Source organism: Lycium barbarum, chromosome 10, assembly GCF_019175385.1.
Source record: "Lycium barbarum isolate Lr01 chromosome 10, ASM1917538v2, whole genome shotgun sequence".
Classification (NCBI taxonomy): domain Eukaryota; kingdom Viridiplantae; phylum Streptophyta; class Magnoliopsida; order Solanales; family Solanaceae; genus Lycium; species Lycium barbarum.
In genome coordinates, this window is record NC_083346.1 from 42,597,778 (window position 1) to 42,618,480 (window position 20,703).

The window sequence follows — 20,703 nt, forward strand, 5'->3', positions numbered from 1 at the left end:
ATTGCTTTCTAAAAGGCATGACTAAAATTTTAGTAATAAGATTACTTCCTATTTAGTTGATAGTAAGCATTCTTTATAGTCTAAACTAAATAGGCAAGTAATTAAATTATCTACAAACTAACACCTGTTCAAACAAAGAAATAAACTTATATGTTAATTTAAATTATGGCCTTTATATTTATTTTCAAAGATTTGAGTACCATAACAATTTACCACTTACTCAAAATAAATGTCCATTAAACATAAGAAGTCTGAAAGTAATAATACAGTATTTATCACTTTCTCTTTTCATTTGTTCTAATAAAGAAGATTATTCATGATACATGAAACTTGGTTGTATTTGAAAAAGAAAGTGTAACAATCTTATATTAAATTTAAATTTAAATTAGAAAATAATTAAAAGAAGAAAAAAAAATGAAAATCAGTGTCCCAGTAAAGTTGACTCGGACAGTAAGCCAGAAATAGTTAGTACGTAAAAGTATTTGACATAAATATGTAACCGTTCAAAAATCTAACACCTAATACACAAAATCTCGTTTTAAATTTTCTCTTCTTAGAAATGGCGCCTCTTCGAAATGTTACTTCTTCGTCAACAGTCATTAAACCAATAGTAAGTACCCCTTCATCTCTTTATCTATATAATTAATAAACTCTGCACCCAAAGTCCTTTTTCTTATCATCAACATAACAAGAGAAAAAGGAAAAGGGTAAACAAAGTCTTAGTTCATCATGGATTTAACTTCTCTTTTAATTCCCCCTTTATACGATCACGTTTTTCCTCCAATCTCTGATGAAGATTTCAAATTATATCACACTGTTGATCGCAGACTTTACAAAAAATTGATCAACCTTCTAGGCCGCGATCCTTCTGAATCTATGAATGTCATGGCATTTCTCCAATGGCTTGAAGTGGTTGGAAGGAACTTGCGTCTTGTGACGAAGCTTTATGATATTCCTTACCAATTGCTTAATGAGGTCGCGGAGGAGGTTGTAGCGTGCCTAAAATGCACGAAGATTGACAACTTCAATGAAAATGGTTTTCGCGAGATATACTTGATTCCAAACGTGTTGAACAGGAAAATCACTCTCAAATTCATTCATGAGAACCGGGCAAGTGTCATTCGTGGTGTTACGGATTTCCTTGAGAGGGTTTGCCTTAGGGCTTTCGACGATATAGAGCAACAACCAAATTTTCTTACTAGGGGAAGTTTGGTCCCAACACCAAATGTTTTAGGGTCTATGAACAAAGATTATGAAATAGGGAGTAGTAGTGGTAATTATAGAATGGTCAACAACCCAAGTCATCATGTCCAAAGTGGTGGTGGTATTTTTCTAGAGTCTATGATACCTAGTGAGAACAAAATCGAAGAAATAGGAGGCCTTACTAGTAGTGGAGTGATGTCAATTATCAGCCCTAGCCGTTTCCTTGGTGGTGCAAGTGGTACATCAAACATAGAAGAAATGGGAGGCCTTAATAGTAGTAGAATGATGCCAACTATCAACCCTAACCATTTTCTTGGTGGTGCAAGTGGTACATCAAACATAGAAGAAATGGGAGGCCTTAGTGGTAATACAATGATGTCAATTATCGACCCTAACCATTTCCTTGGTGGTGCAATTGGTACATCTAGTATAGAAGAAATGGGAAGCCTTAATGGTAGTAGAATGATGTCAATTATCAACCCTAACCATTTCCTTGGTGGTCCAAGTGGTACGTCAAACATAGAAGAAATGGGAGGCTGGAATAGTAGTAGAATGATGCCAATTATCAACCCTAACCATTTCCTTGGTGGTGCAATTGGTATATCGAACATCGAAGAGATAGGAAGCCTTAATAATAGTAGAATGATGTCAATTATCAACCCTGCTAGCCATGTTTTTGGTGGTGCAAGTGGTGGTACATCAAACATAGAAGAAATAGCTAGGGCGGCTAATGGAATGGTGCCAATGAACCCTACCCATAATGTACCAGGTGCCGCAGGTGGTGGGATTCCTTTAGGTTTGCCTAATTATTTTGTTCTAAATCAAATGGTACAATATATGCCAACACCTTTTCTTGGAGGATCAGCCATGAATTTGTTGCCATCAACACCTTATGGAATTTATTCTCATGCTTCTGCAAGTGGAAGTGGAGTTTTTCATCCTCAAATGCTACCAGCTAGTCCTCGTAATTATCATCACGACTTTGGTGATATTGCACGGGCACACCCGGCTATGCATACAGATCTTGCTGATTTGTTGAATATGAACAACTTGAACATTCATGCTGTTGAAGAAGAGAAAGAAGTCCCTCCTGATGATAGGACTGTGTTCTTGACTTTCTCCAAGGGCTATCCAATTATTGAAGCTGAAGTCAAGGAATTCTTCACTAGGTACCCTCTTCTTTACTCTTCTCATAATTATTTTCCGTTAGATTTAATTTCCCCTTATTGTCGTTTCATTTATTTAATTGTTTGTTTATATTTGGGTATTATTAGTTCATCGATGAATCATAATACGAATTTATCCCTCTTTTTGAATCACAAAACATAAAATGCCAATCATGTAACACTTAACTTGGTTGATGTCCCTAGCTATACCACCACAAAGAACTCATTAATTTGGCTAAAATGATGCACCATCGATCCCTCTTTAAAGTTTAATCCTATCAAATATGAAAGAGACACTAGGTACTCTTTCCTCTTCTGAATAATTTCCTTTAGATTTAGTCTCCCTTATTATCTTTTCATTTATTTATTTATATGTGGGTACTTATTAGTATATAGATGAATCTTAATACAATTTTCCCACTTTTTGAATCTCAAAACATTGAATTTCAATCATGTAACACTTGGTTGATCTCCCTATACCACCACAAATAACTCTCTAATTGGACTAAAACGATGCACCATCCCTCTTTTAGGTTTAATTAAATCAAATACTAATACTAATGTTCGTATTGGTTTATGTGAAGGTTTAACTGTTCGGGGAGTCAATTTTTTTTCTTTGACTATAATTTTTTTTAGCATTTTTAAAAATATTTTAAATCATTAGCTTATGTTGGCTTGTAGTAATTTTCGTGTAGTTCTCACATATGTTAAATGTAATTTTAAAAAATATTTGAAGAATCTATACCGATTGCTTATTCAAAATGAAATGGTTTGACCCTTATACTCCAAACTCCTTACATAAATTGGGACGGAATGGTTCATTAAACACTATTTTAGTGCATCCTTGTAATAGAATGAATACTACAACCATCCTACCGAACAGGCCTAAAGAGGCATACCAACATTTCCCCTCCCTCATCTTTTACATTTTAGGTTACGCCAAATTAAACCTCTCGACACATGAAGGAGTAGTTATTAAGAACTTAACTTATATTTAATTCATTGATGTGCTTACACTATCAGTGCAATTTAATTTGCTATAGAAGGTTACTTGTCTTAATTTGCTATAGAAGGTTAGATCATTGATGATAACATCACAATCATGAACCAAGCAAGTTCAAAATCTATTTAGAGAAACCAATCAGGTAGCTAATAGTCTGGCTAAAAATGCTTCTGTTAAGGGTGACTAGGTTATGTATTTTGCATTCATATGGATAAGAGCCAATTGCCTAGCGTTAGAATTCGATATGATAAGGCTAATTTCTTTGTTAGTTGATAAATTTTTTAATGAAGGGAAGGAACTAAGGTTGTATAGCACAGCCAGTCCGTTCCTTTTTTTTGCAAGGATGTGTCCGTCATCCTTCTTTTGTATGGAGGTTAGACTTAACCCGCCTCATCTTTTTGCTATGATGGAATAAAGCATACCCAAGCTCTAATGGGTTGATTATATTTTATTTTAAAAAAAAAAAAAAAACTACTTTCATCCATTATGACTAGCGGTAATTACTCCATCCGTCCCAATTTATGTGGCACACACTATCTTTTTTAGTCCGTACCACAAAAAATGTCACATTTCCATAATTAGAAATGACTTCCCTTTTACCCTTAGTAAAATGATTTATAGCTACACAAATATCTAAGGTTTGTTTTAGACTACAAATTTCAAATGTCTTCCTTTCTTTCTTAAACCTTATACCTAGTTAAACAATGCCACATAAATTAGGACGAATGATATACTCCCTCCGTTTCAATTTATGTGAACCTATTTCCTTATTAGTCCGTGCCAAAAAGAATGAACCCTTTCTATATTTGGAAACAATTTACATTTATATAATGATTTATATCCACACAAAATATATGTGACTCATTTAGCACCACAAGTTTAAAAGTCTTCTCTTCTTTCTTAAACTTCGTGCCCAGTCAAATGAGTTCACATAAATTGAAACAGAGGGAGTATATTTTAAATGGCCTGATATAAGTAAAACTTTACACCAACACAGTTTATATAGAAGTTAAACTCATCTTTTCATTCGATCCATTTAATATGTCATGATGATGGCTTTTGTTTTCGAATTGTGTGGTAGGAAATTTGGGGATGATGTTTTAGCGGTTTACATGCAAGAGGTTACGGACCCTGAGGAACAAGCACTGTATGCGCGGCTTGTCTGTCGCTCTCATGCTGCACTTGAGGAAATTGTAGATGGTGGAAGAGCCAAATACAACATCAATGGAAAGCATGTTTGGGCAAGAAAATATGTGAAGAAGACAAATCCTAAGCTCCACTTTGTTGGACAAACCAGTTCCCCAGTTACATCCACTTCAGACTAATGGGCCAGTCTGGAAAATTTGGTATTAGTGAGGGATGGTGAGGGTTTTAAAATGGCAAGTTGTTGTTGTTATATAACTAGTTTCATAACATAAATTTCAGTTTGATTATAACTGCTTAAACTAGATGATACTTTGCCGCGTATTCTGGATTTTGAATAAATATGCATTTGTGTGTTGTTAAAAATCCTGATTGTTCCTTTCTACGTCAAGCCATCGGGTTTATCATTTTTCTAATTTCTTCTCTAGCCGAGTGTGAAAGATTACCTTTTTTTTTTACCAGAAGCAGAAGAAGAATTAGTAGCAAGGTATCAAATTAAACCGAATATTCAAGTATCAAATTTTTGGTATAATTTACATTGCTTCCTTCATATATGAATTTACTGGCTAGCTGCTTTATTATTTGTACCACTTCTTCACTTGGGAGGTTGGAATCTTTCTATTCCATACATATTTGTTCCTGTAAATAAAAGGGGTTACGTCTTTGGAACACTAATTGGTATCTTTAACACATTAGCCAAAACTTTAATTTTTCACGTCGTTTTCTTATTATCTTGCTACTGTTACTTCTTATTATTACTACTGCATTTTCATCTCTGTTTGAGCCGAGAGTCTATTGGAAACAACCTCTCTACCGTCACAACTCATAAGGTAGGAGTAAGATCTACATACACTTTACCCTCCCAGACCCTACCCGGTGGGATTAATACTTGTTATGTTGTTATTGTTGTTGGTGTGTTGTTAAAAATGTTGTCCTTTCATGTTTAACCAAAATCTTTTGGCATGCGACACTATTACATTAAAATGATTTATTTTTATGTACTATACTTCTTCATCTTCATCCGATAAAGAGTCTAAGTAGAATTTTGGCTATAGATTTAAAATATTTTTCACTTTATTTAGAATTTATGAAGTTGGAGTTGAAGGTGAAGTTATGTGTGGTTATATCTTTTGCGGAAAAAAAACATTTTATTTGAAATTTATGCAGATGGAGTTGGAAAAACAGATTTGGAGCACTTTTCCAAATTTAGAATCTAAATTGGATCCGGAAATTTTATATCCAAACATCAACTTTGAAATAAAATAAAAAATTATTTCGAAAAAAAAAGTGAATAAATATCGTGCTCAAACGGCTGCTAGTTATTTCTTGAACTCCTATCCTACCCTCTTAGCCATATCTTGGTATACAGGATAGTGCCGATACATTCAAGGTTGGTCTTGTTGTATGATATTTGTATGGTTCTTTAAGACGATCAAATAATGCTATGCTTGAGTTAGAGACTAATCCAACGGAGAAAGTTCAACCCACAATATTAATTCATGAACAGGTTTTGTAACCTCATCATTAATTTCTTCCTTATCTTGATCCTCTCATAGAGCAAAATCATGTCGTGGGATTGGGTTAAAATTGATTTGATGACGTGGTTTTTACTTCTTACCATTAATGAATAATCAGCTTCTACATCTTCATTACATTTGCAACAACATGTTCTCTCTCTCTTTCTCTCTCTCTATATAGGAAGCTACAGTACTACTACTATTGCCTTTCTACCGATTTGGAATAGTCATTGCTAGTGCACCTTTTAAATTTAAATTATGTACAATTACAGTGTAAAGATATTTATATTATCTGTAAATTTAAACATGCGATACTTATTTTGCCGAATTATTAATTACTAATATTTATTGAATGACTTGATTTTGTGTGTGTGAGACTAAGCCTGTCAAGTGGCCGGGCCGGGCCGGGCCATATAAATGGGGGTCACATGGGGCCGGGCCGGGGGCCGGGCTATAGTTAGTGGGCCGTGTTGGAGGGAAAGGAGTGTCTGGCCCAGTTCCCTACCTGGGTAGGGGTACATAGTGGGCTAAGTGGGCCGGGCCGGGTTTTAGTTAGTGGGCCGGGCCGAATTTTAACTTATTTTTTAAAAAAAATCTAATACTAAAATTTATTAATTTTGATACTTTAAAATCTAGTGTTGTCAACTTTATTTTAACCATGAAGTTCCTTAAATTATACTTTGGCCCTATTTTCAATCTATAAATACCATTCATTCTTCTCTATATTGTCTCACAATTCCCTACTCTCCTCTTTCTCTAAATTTCCTACTCATCTAAATCTCTCTCTCTCTCTCTCTCTCTCTCTCTCTCCCAACTTCCAAGTTTAAATTTTAAAATGTAAATTTAATGGATAATGATAATCCTCCACCTCCTCCTCCAGTCTGAAGATCAATTTCAAGTCCGCTGTGGTTGCATTTTGAGCGAGTAGACGAGGAACATGTTAAATGTCAACATTGTGGTCAAATATATCTCCATAAGTCCAAACCGGTTTTTGGGGGTACCGGTCCGTTACGTAGGCACTTGGACAAAAGGCACAAAATTGAACTTTGAAGTTTATCTCTTCTTTAAATTTCTCCATCGATGTTAGCGTTTTGAACTTTTCATTTGTAATAAGTTAACCGTTCAAGTTTGTATGTTTTGAATTTGCAATGTTATCAATTTAAGTTTGAAGTTTTATTTTAAATTACTTATGTACTCTTGTATCACATTCTCAACTTTTTATAATTTTTAGCACTAGCTTAAACAGCCGTTGGAAGTCTTCATTCCAATACCATATTCAAGATATACAGAAATATACCATTAACATATACAAGATATACACAAATATACCACTTAAATAATTTTTTTTTAAAATTAATTTGAAGTGGGTCGGACCGGGCCCCCAGTGGGCCAGAACCCGGGCTGTTGGCGGGCCGGACTACCGGGCTAAATGGCATGTTCGGTCCAGCCCCCTAATTTTTTCCACTAGCCCAGCCCACCACTCTCTTACCGGGTTGGGGGCCGGGCCGGTTATGAACCTGGTTAGGTGGGCTGGTCCTGGGCCGACCCGACCCAATTGAGAGGCTTATGTGAGACACACACACCATAATAAGTGTGTAAATAAAACTTGTACTGTTTCGTGTTATGTGTTACCCGTGCATTAAAACACGTTCACATTAATGTTGGAAAATAAAAGTGATATTTATCCATGACTTTTATCAAATCACACTAATATTTAGCTGCGAAATATAAAATGTTGGAAAATCATACCATCCTTCTACACATACGTACGTACGTAGAAATGTTGGCATATTATCCCTAGTCCATATATAGCTTTTTTCTTTTTTATATGTATCAAAATTGATTTTTTATTATTTTTTATTATATGATATGACCCCACTTGGCACAATTTCTTCAAGGCCATTCACACGTAGCCAAGCAAAGGAGCTTCAAGCCCTTCAAGCCATGTTCATGGGGAGAGTTGCATTGGAAGAACTTGAAGAAAGAATCTCAAAGGTTTACAACATATGGGAGGTGGCTTGGCAAGAGAATGATGAGGCTACTACTCAAAGTGGCTAGGAGCGCAAAAGGGATAAAAGTGCAATTGTGGCTATAGGTTGCAATTCATGGCTAAGAATCCAATTCAAGGCTAGGGTTGCAATTTGGGCTATAATTGTAAGGCAAATGGATAATTGGAAGATGAAGGTCCCATGTGGGTTAATTTTGCAAAGTGCCAATTTATGGCCTTTGTTGTAATAGAGTTAGTATAAATAGTTGCCTTAGTCTTTCATTTGAAGCTTAGCTCGAATATTGATGAAAACTTGTGAGTTTTGAGAGTTTGTTTAGTTATCTAATATAGATTGTTTGGTTGCTTCTAAGTGTAATTTCTTAGTTGCTAATTGAATTGCATTTCCATTGGGTTCATATTGAGTTGCTCATTTGTGGTCTTCAATTGAGTATTCTTGAATTCAAAATAGTTTAGGTTCCTTGGTTGGGTTCCAATTAGGAGGGTTTAGGTTTAGAATACCTAGATTTGCCTATAGATTCCATTATCAAGTGGGCCTAACTCCTATCCTCTTAATTCCTCATCCTTAATTCTTCCTCTATCTTTAATTTCCGCAGTTTGTTTGTTTGAATTTTTTTAGAGCTTCAATTATGTTGTTATCATTTGGTATCAGAACATAGGCTAAGGATTGTTCTTACAATTCTAATACTAGGTTCATCGTAGTTGAACCAAAAATTAAAAAAAAAAAATGAAAATTCCAAAAAAAAATCAAAAATTGTTCTTGAGTGTTTTGTTGTTGGATTTGAGGGTAGATTTGAGTTTGTTTCTATCAAAAACCCCTAAATCCGAAGTTTGAAGTTATTTCATTGAGATTTGAAAAATCCACCATTGAAGGTTCATCCAAGCTTGAAGAACTCCAGGAAGGGCTTAGTGATTAAGGACGAATTGGAGCTAATTTGATAGTGGGCTTTGTTCTCCAAGTGAATAGGAGCTTAGATCTGAAAATTGGAGCAAAAACAAGTTGATTTGGCCCTAGATTGCATTTGGGTGTTCTTGTTGTTCATAGGAACCTTCAAATCTTCATATTGGAGAAGAAGACCAAAAATAAGGTTTGATCCAAAATATTTTCCAAGGACAAGTGGAAAGTTATTTGTTGGGCCAAAAAGGCTAAGTCCTAGGTTGTGGGGCCCAAAAATGTCATCTGATTTAAGAAATTTGGTCCAAACTTCAAGAAAAATGCGTGCAACTTGAAATCACTGAAGCAAAGTACAACCTCCAAGTACGGGACGTTCATTTTTGTACGCCATGCACTTTTATCACATGTCAGGGAGGCTGATTTTGTGACATTCTATTTTTGTCAAACAAAGTATGCCCTACAAGGTACGTCCCGTACAATATTGTACATGACGTACAATTTTGAAGAGCAAGCCGTACAATTTCTCGTGGTTCACGTATATTTTGGGGCGTATAACAAGTACGGGATGTACTTTTTCCACGGTCAATCCGTACTTCTAAGGTACAGGACGTACAATTGAAGGTACTATTGTTTTGATCCGAATTCGATTTTTTTTCACTTCTAATTCACTTCTTTGATTCTCCTAATTACTTAACAACTCATAATCGATCTTACTTATTGTTAACTAGTTCTTGAGTCCGTTAATTCATTCATGCTAATTCTTTTTAAGTTTTTCCATTTATTTCGTTGAAAACTTCTTTGGCTCTCGTCCGTTTGCTTTACGTCGTCCTTCATTCATCTAAACAAGAATCCATTCTACCACAAAGGATAAGCAATCGTGTGAATTTGATTAGTCAAGTGATTCATCAACAACTTCGAAAGAGCACGGGAGTGTGGTAAGGATTGAGAGTTCAATACGAGTGACGTGAGGCTTTTACTACTAACATCGTGTGCTAGTTTTGCAGGTCAATGTCTAATAAAGGAGATTGTACTCAAGAGTTGGAGGAACCGACAAACACCTTGAACATGATCCTTAACGTCACAACCCAAACTGATGAGTCGTGACGAGTGCTTGACCTTGTTATATCCCGTATTTTTGAACGTCAGATTATTTGCTGAGGTGGGACCCACACATCGAGATTTTTTTGGGACATCTGAAAATTCATATGAATCACATATGAGAAGTTAAACACAACTCAAGAAGGACCCTTGGGCCAAATCAAAGTGGAAGTCCTCCAAACGAATATTTTTAAGAAAACGTTTTCGGGTGATCTGATTTCAAGGGGCAAAAACGGTATTATAAGTTTGGAATTTGGAAAAGTATCAAGAAATAGAAGTTGTAGATAATTGAATTAGCTTTCCAACCATAGGTCGTGGGTGCCCAAGTGACGTCGGTACAAGGAGATATGAACGTTTTATGGTCGAAAGGTCAGTGGGCTAGGCCCAACTCGGGACCAAACCGAGTTGGCCCAAAAAAAATCAAAACAAATAATAAGGCCCAAATTTGTGAGGCCCAACCGGCCATGGTTATGGTCCAAGCCCATATTAAATAAAATTTGGTCAATAAATAAGATGACTAAGTCATCTTTATCACACAACCTCTAGAATATTCAAGAAGTTGAAGAACAAGAAAGAGAAGGAGAAAAGTTGAAGGCCATTTCGGCCAAGGGTAAATTTCCAAGGAAAAATTGATAAAAATTCTTCAAAAATCAATCCCTACCAAGTAAAGGGTGCTTAACAAGGTGGAGTTGTTGTTGGAGCAAGAAAGATTCAAAATCATACAAATTGCCAAGTTGTAGTCAAGTGAGAAGTTGAAGAAGAAAGGTGAGTTTTGATCTTTCTTTATGTGTTATGAATGATTTATATGTGTTGTAGTATGTTAAAATGGATGAAATTCATGAAAGAGATAAAAATAGGGGTGTGGCCGTGAGGTATGGAACATGTATATGTGTGTACAAATTGTGTTTTAATTAATTTATCTAGTGTTTGGTTGTTATTGTTGTGAATGATATGTGGAAAATGGAAGTGGAATAAATTTGGAGAGGTTGTAGTGTGTATGCTTGATGTTGGTCGTGTAGTTGTAGGGTAATATGGAAGAAAATGAGTCAATTCTATTTAATGTTTTGGTTGTAGTTGAATTGTGGATGCTAGATTGCTAATGAATGCATAATAATCTTGTGAAGTTGAAGTAGGTGGAGGTTTGTTTTAGAAGTTATGTGAATTGAATGTAATGTTCTTGCATGCATGCAAGGTAATGTGGTTAGTATGATGTTGTTGGAATATAGATCATGAGGTTGTGATTGTTTTCATTAAAGTTAGAAAGTTTTTGGAAGAAGTAGTAAGTTGATTGAATATGGAAGTTGTTAGTATTGTTGTTGTTGGAATTGTGGTTGATATTTTGGCCGGGTTTGAATTCCCGGGATTGTTGTTGATTGAAATTAGCCAAGTTGAACTTGGTGGGATGGAGTATTTATAGGGGAAGTGCTGCCGAAATTTCGGTAGCCAAATGTTTCCTTAAGAATTCAACTCTAAGTATCCTAATAAGAGTTTTGGTAAACATGACCAATTTGCAGATTTTGACGAGATTGCAATGTGAATTCGGAATAGCAAAAGAAGCGGAAAGAGGTATGTAAGGTTTCACCCTTCCTTCTATGGCATGTCTTAGACGTAATAAGTTGGGTACGCGCCTCGGGGACAACTCTCTTCCCCGGAATCCGCATCCAAAGTTTTCCACTTTTTGTTCAATAGAATTGAACTAGAAAGTGTGCAAATGATGGAAAGACCTCTTAAACCCCTAGAACTTGCATAAGTGGGACCCGATTACCCTAGGACCCTCACAAGTAATGACATGACACGTAATATATGTAAATCATATACGTCACCCTATCCGGCCCGAGGTGGGCCCGCTACTCTCGGATTTTTCCTTACAGTGTTGCTTGACCTATTAGAAGTGAATCCAAAGGGAACTTTTGATCTCGATTTCGTTACCAAATGATAAGTACTATGACTCCTCCAACGAGGACCCTTCCATGACGGTAATGATAACAATGACGTTAGATAAGAGGATATGCCTATGATACGTGCTACCGGAACGACTCTATGACCAAGATAACTAAGCTAAGTATCTTATGTAAATATGAAAATGATAAATTAATTTTTGAATCTTATTTATATTTCCTAGCTATGACTTTATTTTCTAAAGATTTCAAAGTCTATGAACTGTCATCTATGATGCCCACAATTTCATTCTACGTTTACTTTAATACTATTCTCCATTGACCATCTCACCTCAAAATATTTGTCCCTTCGAGGTGAGACAAGAGCGATCACGAGTATTCCATAATGTAATCGGAGGTCACCGGCCTTACGCCGCTCCGATGGCTATATGATTTTTCCTTGGGCTCCCTTGTGTGCTTATAGGATATATACATATAGAAAACATGTCTATGTATATAAGACATGTATATATATATATATATATATATATATATATATATATATATATAACATGTATATGTATATAAGATATGTATAAGTATATAAAAGATATATATGTATATAAAATAAGTAAATGTATATAAGACATGTATATGTATGCAAGTTATGTATATGAACCTGGGTTGGGGGGAAGGGATACATGGGGGAATGGGAAGGGAAACATGTTTCATTGCTACCGGATCAGCTGGCTTATCATCCCGGACGCGGGGTGCCCGGACGCGGGATATATGGGTGAGCCGGTGTATATCGGCGCTATGTGGGTGAGCCGGCATTGATCGGCGCTATGATATGACCTACCATGTCATGACCAGACATGCTATGATAAGATATGCTATGGTAAGCTATACTATGACATGATATGCTATGATCTGCTACGACAGGACATGATATGACAAGCTATGTTATGCTATGATACGCTATGATATGCTATGCTATGGTAAGACATGCTATGACACGCTATGCTATGACACGACATGCTATAACATGCCATGCTACGATATGAGGTACTATGTTATGATATACTATAGCCTGACACTCTATGACACGATATACTATGACGTGATATACTACGACAAGACAAGATAAGATATAATACGATATGATACGAGATGATAATATATGACATGAGATACGTTCTATCTTCTATATTCTGTGACTCCATGACATTATTAATTATACATTATGTTACTGCTAGTGTTATCTTTCATGCCTTACATACTCGGTACACTATTCGTACTGACGTCCCTTCTTGTGGACGCTGCGTTTCATGCCGCGCAGGTCAGCAGATAGGCGGATTTGATCCTTAGGAGACTTACCAGCAGTGTTGACAGCGCTCCAGTTGTTCCGGAGCCTCACTTCTGCGGTACTATTTTGTGTATGTATATTCGGGCACGGCAGTACTCGACCCTTTCTATGTATAAGTGTACTATGTCTAGAGGCTCGTAGACAGTTATGTACAGTCAGTTAAGTACAGTTAGATATATGGTGTTTTGGCATGCTAATGTTGATGTATAATTGATAACAAAATTTATTAGTCTATGTTCAGAATGACGCCGCTAATGTTAATGTTCAAAAAAAAAAAAATATGGCACAGTTCATACGGCCTGCTAAGAGGAAAAAGTAAAAGGATAAGCAAGGGGTGCTCGGTACAAGTATCGGGTACTCGTCACGGCCCCTAGTCGGGTCGTGACAGACCTCCACTGACCAGACACCCTTATACCTATACCTGGGTCTCACTGAATAACAGGGTGGCCCATATATAACTTACAACTAAACTATACTGACTTTTGAAAGGTCGACATCAGGAACTCTGTATTAAGAACTCACAACCACCTGTGTGTATATATGTGTGTGTGTATATATATATATATATATATATATATATATATATATATATATACACACACATATATACACACAGGTGGTTGTGAGTTCTTAATACAGAGTTCCTAATGTCGACTAGGCTGCTACGTATATACTGAAAATAACAATGCAAGCCGACTAGGCTACTACGTATGTTGTACAACAAAAGAATAAGAACCGACAAGGCTACACAATATCCCAACTACATACAACTGTCTACAGACCTCTAATGGAATGTAAAGCTGCAGAAAAGACGGGACAGGGCCCCGCCATACCCACACACACACACACACACACACACACATATATATATATATATATATATATATATATATATATATATATATGTGTGTGTGTGTGTGTGTGTGTGTGTGTGTGTGTGTGTGTGTCAAAAATAACATACCAAAAGGAATGTGAACTGCAGCTCCGAACCAAGTGGAGTGCACTGACTACTGCTGAGTGGAAGTCTTACTGAGCTGGATCGCCTGTCTATCTACCAGAACCTGCGGGCATGAACCAAACCCCCCCCCCCCCCCCCCCCCCGCCTCCCCCAAAAAATAGGGGAGTCAGTACGAATAATGTACCGAGTATGTAAGGCATAAGAAAAACTTGTACATAAGAATCATTAACGATATCTGAAACATGAAAGCTAAACTCAATATCTAAGAGTGCCTCTGCGGCGGATAATATGCATGCTCTCTTTTAAAATCATATATATATATATATATATATATATATATATATATATATATAGTATATCTGCTGATGCTGTGGAACGTACAGCCCAATCCATATATCATGTCATCCTGCATTTGGGATAATCTCATAAGCTGCCCACTACAGTAGTGTGCACATCTACGTGCCTGTCCGGCCGATATAACAAGGAGCGGTGTGAGAAAATAGCTATACATATATATAAATGCATGAAGGACTCATGAAAGGATACTCTGGAGGCTGTAGATATGAAACATATGGAATAAAGGATACGATTAATCCTATACTATCTAAGAGTAGATTCTTTGGAACTTAGTCGCTTACTTCTTTTGTTCATATGATAAGGATCATGCCAAAAGAATAAAAGGGACATCCTTAATGTACCTTATCCGCTTCCCAAGCTAACTATGCTTATGTCCGAGCTTGACAATCTACATACAAGACCAAGTATTGCAACTATTAGACTCAAACGTGCTTATTTCCCAACCTTTAAGCTAGTTTATAACTTAACGAAATTCGGGTAGCATTTCCTCTGTAAACTTAACAATCCCTCCATTTCCAATTCAACCCAAACATCAACAATAATACCAACAACAACAATATCAATACTCAACTATCAAAATATAATCAAATCCATTCCAAATCATCTCCCAAAATAGCCCCTAATCTCAACTTTACCCTTAATCAACTTATCGCTTTCATAATTATCTTTCCGTTACTTTAAATCACTAAAACCCTTAGTAATCAACTCAATAAATAAAGATAAGAATCATATACATACATTGGAGGAACTAGAATCCACAAATCAAACTTCAAAACCAACTTCTAAGCTCAACAACTTCAATAAGACCCTAGGAACAACTTTCTCTTTACTAGCTCGGGTTCATGAGGCTCGGATATTGCTAAAACTCCTCTAATATGATGGGAGATACTGAGAGGAAAATTTTAGGTTTTGCATCTGATTGGGGAATGTAATACGAGGAATAAAAATGTGAGGGCTATATATATATATATATAAGTGGAACAACAAGTTCCAGCGGCTGCGGGTTGGCGAGAGGGTCGACGACTCGTCGACACATCGACGACCGTCGGCTTCCTCCGTCGTTCTGCCACTCCAAGGTTCAGAGGCTGCGGCATGTCAACGGTGTGGAACAACGCCTCGTCGATGACCCATCCCTTTGCTCGTCAAAGTGGACTGGTTTCCTGCAGGTTCCCTGAGTCGCTCTGACTCGCGTCGATTCGATTCGTTTAATTTCTAATCCTATTGTATTTCAAGGAACATATAATTGTACTTTGGTATACGCAAGGTAGGGCACTTAATATCTCAAAAACCTAGGTACAAATCTCCGTACTAGGGGTATAAATCACTAGGAAACCGTAAACTCTCTTATGATAAAAATGAGAGGCGTAACACTTAAGTAATTGATGGAGTTGTCATCGAAGGTAATGGGGATAGAAGGGAGGATAGGGATTTTGGAGAGTTCAAGTAGAGTGGGCATTCCCTGCTCTCAAGTTAAAGGGGATTTGGGTAAGAATATAGTGACTACCCCGACTTTTACACCCGGGCAAGCAAATGCCTTGTGCTATCCCCCGACCACCTCTTCTCCTACCCAAAAGGCTCCACAATACCAGCCACCTACCTTCCAAAGCACCATTCGACAAACTTATTCCCAAGTCTACCAAATAAATCAAAATGAGCAAATACCACAAAGAGCCCCACAAAATATACTACCACAAGCACCTCCCCAAAACCAACAACAAGATCCCTACCAAAACCAATACCAAGATCTGTTGGATGATGTCGAGTATAAAGAGATGCCACAAGAAAGATTGTGGGATGAGAATCGTCAAGGAGGAAGACGTGAAGAGATGAACAATCGGGGTAGAAGAAGACAAGGTGGATTTGCTAGGTTCCAAGGCCATGATGCTAAATTCCAAGGTCATGTAGACCAAAGGAGGTGGCAAGGTAATGAAGCTCGTGGAGATAATGACCAGAATTCGAATACCATCAAGATGACACTTCCTAAGTTCACGGGGAGTAGTGATCCAGAGGAGTTTCTTGAATGGAAGTTGCAAAGTGAGAGGATATTCCTCACCAACAATATGTCGGAGGCTTTGAAGACATGGTATGCCCTCACTCAATTTGAGGGATACGCATCAACTTTGTGGGAATCCAAGAAGCTAGAAAGGGCTCAACAACATATATTTGATCTTCCTACGTGGAATGATTTGATTGAGCTCATGGAGATGAGGTACTTGCCTCCTACCTACTATCAAAAAGTCCTTAAGAAGATATACATGTTGAAGCAAGGATCCAAGAATGTTGAGGAGTACTTTGATGAATTTGAAAATTTGAGGATGGAGTCCAAAATAGAGGAGCACTTAAACTACACTCTTAGAAGATTTGTGGCTAACTTAAATCGGGAGATCTCCAATCCCATGAGGCTCCAAATTTATAGGAGCCTAGAGGAAGCTTTTCATGATACTTCCAAGGTTGAACCTGACTTAAGGGAAGAGAGAGCTTACAAGGCAAAGAACACCACATTTTCAACATGGAACAAATGTAAAGTGAAATGGAAGACTTCCACTTGGGAGAATCCCAAGACTACCACTCAAGCACCTCAAGCAAAGATTGACTATAAGGCCAAAGGAGATGATAAATCCAAAGGAGGTAACCATGCTAAACCTAACTATCCTCGTCCATCTATATTTCAATGTTTCAAATGTCAAGGTAGAGGGCACATTTCAAGTGAATGCCCCAATAGAAGATCAATTATGGTCCTACGTGATGGGTATCGAACCGATAAGGAAGATGAGGGCGGGTTTGGTAGTGATAATGAAGGAGGAAAAAGTGAGCATGAGGGAGAATCTGATAGTGATGTTGAAGAGCGGATGGAGGAGAGGTTGAACTTATCTATTGTTTCTAGGAAAGCCATGGGGGCGTTAGCTAGAGAAGAGAGTGATCAAAGAGAGAACCTATTTCATGCTAGATGTACGATAGTGGATAAGATGTGTTCCTTAATTATTGATGGCGGTAGTTGTACGAATAGGATGAGCCAATTATTGGTTGAACACTTGAAGTTTCCTACAAGGAAACATCCTAGTCCCTTCAAACTCCAATGGTTCAATGAGTGTGGTTAAATTAGGGTGACCAAGCAAGCCGTTATTAAGTTTAACATTAGGAGGTATAAAGATGAGCTCTTATGTGACGTAGTACCAATTCAAGCCTGTCACATCTTTCTTGGGAGGCCTTGGCAATTTGATAGAGATGCGTAACATAGTGGGAGGTCCAACAAGTATACATTTGTACTTGGAGGTCGAAAATTTGTTCTTGCTCTATTAACACCCTATCAAGTGAGCGAATAAAATCATGAAAGAACTCCGAGAGAGGGTTCAAGTGGAGGAAATGAAGAAGAGTGAGATGGGAGCCTTGGTGGCTATTGGAGGAGAAGGATCATCTCAAGATATATCCAAGATGTGTATGTTGGCCAAACCAAGAAATAGTTTGAAGGGAATTGATGAAAAGAACTTCATGGTGTGCCTTGTAAACAAAGATCTTCTTTTGTATACTGACCAAACTACTAGCACTTTGCCTATTAGTGTGTCTTCTCTTTTGCACGAATATGATGAGCTATTTCTGGAGGAGATGCTCGATGGATTTTCTTCATTGAGGGGTATTGAACATCAAATTGACTTTGTGCCGAGTTCACAAAGTCCTAACAAACCGGCATATAGGAGCAATTCGGAAGAAACAAAAGAATTGCAAAGGCAAGTTGAGGAGCTTCTTGAAAAGGGTCTAGTGAAGGAGAGTTTTAGCCCATGTGTCGTTCTGGTTATTCTTGTCCCAAAGAAAGATGACACTTGGAGGATGTGCATTGATTGTAGAGCCGTCAACAAAATCACGATAAAGTATTGCCATCCTATTCCTAGACTTGATAATATGTTGGATGAGCTTTGTGGATCAAGTGTGTTTTCGAAGGTTGATCTTAGAAGTGGCTATCACTAAATTTGAATGAACCCCAGTGATTAGTGAATAACGACATTCAAAACCAATTTTGGCCTCTATAAGTGGCTTGTCATGCCATTCGGCCAAACCAATCCACCTAGCACATTTATGAGATTGATGAACCATGTATGGAAACCATTTATCAATAAGTTTGTAGTTGTCTATTTTGATGATATTCTAGTGTATAGCAAATCAATTGAGGAGAATGTAGGCCATTTGAGGCAAATATTTGACGTATTGTTACATGAGAGGTTGTTTGCTAATCTCAAGAAATGTTCTTTTTGTGTTGATAAAGTAGTGTTCTTGGGTTTTGTAGTGAGTACAAATGGGGTGAAGGTTGATGAAGTAAAGGTGGAGTCTATTAGAACTTAGATAACTCCTAAAAATGCAACCGATGTAAGGAGTTTCCATGGGTAGCTAAGTTTCTATAGAAGGTTTGTAAAGGGGTTAGTACAATTGCCTCTCCTTTGATCGAATTGATAAAAAAGAACGTTCCTTTTGCTTGGAAAGATGAGCAAGAGAAAACATTTCAATAATTGAAGTCCATGTTGAGTTCGTCACCATTGTTGCAATTACCCAATTTTGAGAAAACTTTTGAAGTTGAGTGTGATGCTTCTGGGGTTGGCATAGGTAGGGTATTGATGCAAGAAGGAAAGCCATTGGCTTAGTTTAGTGAAAAGCTAAAAGGGGCGTCATTGAACTATTCTACTTATGACAAGGAATTGTATGCACTTGTGAGGGTATTGACCCATTGACAAAATTATTTGTGGAACAAAGAATTTGTGATTCGTTTGGATCATGAATCCTTGAAGCATTTGAAGAGCCAATCCAAACTCAACAAGAGACTTGCAATATGGGTGGAACTTACTGAAGCTTTCCCTTTATGTGATCCATTACAAGAAGGGTAAAGAAAATGTAGGGGCGGATGCGTTGTCTAGAAGGTATGTCTTGCTAAACACTATGACTTCTATGATGATGGGATTTGAAAGCCTTAAGAGATTCTATTCTCAAGATCTCGATTTCAAAGAAATTTGTGAAGAGTTGACTCAAGGGAAGAGGGTTGACCGGTTCCAATTTGTTGACGGGTTCTTGTTCAAGGATGGAAAAGTGTGTGTTCCTATGAGCTCTTGGAGAGAGTTGTTTGTGAAAGAAGCCCATAGTGGAGGCATGATGGGACACTTTGTAGTGGCCAAGGCACTTGACATTCTACATGAACAATTCTATTGGCCCAAGATGAGGCATGATGTGAAAAAGCTTTGTGGTCAATGCATGGAATGCAAACAAGCCAAGTCCAAGACTCGGCCTCAAGATATGTATACTCCCCTTCCCACTCCTATTGGTCCTTGGGCTGATATTTCTATGGATTTCATATTGGGTCTTCCATGAACCAAAAGAGGTCATGATAGCATCTTTGTTGTGGTAGATAGGTTCTAAAAAATGTCTCATTTCATACCATGCAATAAATGTGATGATGCATATCACGTAGCTTTTCTATTTGTGAATCATGTGCTTAAATTGTATGGAGTCCCCCACACTGTTGTTAGTGATAGGGATTCCAAGTTTCTTAGTCATTTTTGGAAGAGTCTTTGGGGCACTGATAACGTCCAAATCCACTCCTCAAAGAGAAAGTGTACACGGTCGTATGCAATATAATTTACCCAACTATGAGTCGGGGTCGATCCCACAGGGAACAATATACTAGGCGATTCAGAAAGTAAGGAACTTTCACTTACTAAGCTAAGCCAAACGATAGATAATATTTTGGTTTTTGGAGAAAATTATAACTAATGCGGAAATGTAAACTAACCTAGAAAGCAGGTAAAATGATCAATGGCCACAAGAATGGATGCAAAGGAAACTACGCTCAAGTAACGATCCAATGTATTTCATGATTTACAAATAATGGTGAGTTTATATTACTTAGCCTCGGATAATGACTCTAAATTAGCTTCGTCCGAAGACTAACTAGACTACCTAATTGAATATTCCTAAAGCAATTAGGAGCATTAAGAACACCCGAATATGGCTACAAGTGTTGTCGCCTATCCCTAGGTCGATTTCCATTAGATGAGGGTTAACGCCCCAAATTCTTGTTAATTATTCTTTCCCAATCTCGAGTTTTCCTCTTCCGAGTTTAAACCGAAATAAATGG

The 20,703-nt window shown here is 37.3% G+C and overlaps 2 protein-coding genes across 2 annotated transcripts; both read left to right on the forward strand.

The window, feature by feature from the left end:
• Positions 1 to 699: 699 nt before the first annotated feature.
• LOC132614967 (uncharacterized) lies at positions 700 to 4,864 on the forward strand. Its single transcript, XM_060329524.1, has 2 exons — positions 700 to 2,372; positions 4,454 to 4,864. Exons 1-2 carry the CDS (start codon positions 730 to 732, stop codon positions 4,695 to 4,697), a joined length of 1,887 nt encoding a protein of 628 aa, XP_060185507.1. The 5' UTR covers positions 700 to 729; the 3' UTR covers positions 4,698 to 4,864.
• Positions 4,865 to 19,511: 14,647 nt separating this feature from the next.
• LOC132612967 (uncharacterized) lies at positions 19,512 to 19,937 on the forward strand. Its single transcript, XM_060327033.1, has one exon. It carries the CDS (start codon positions 19,512 to 19,514, stop codon positions 19,935 to 19,937), a length of 426 nt encoding a protein of 141 aa, XP_060183016.1.
• Positions 19,938 to 20,703: the final 766 nt, after the last annotated feature.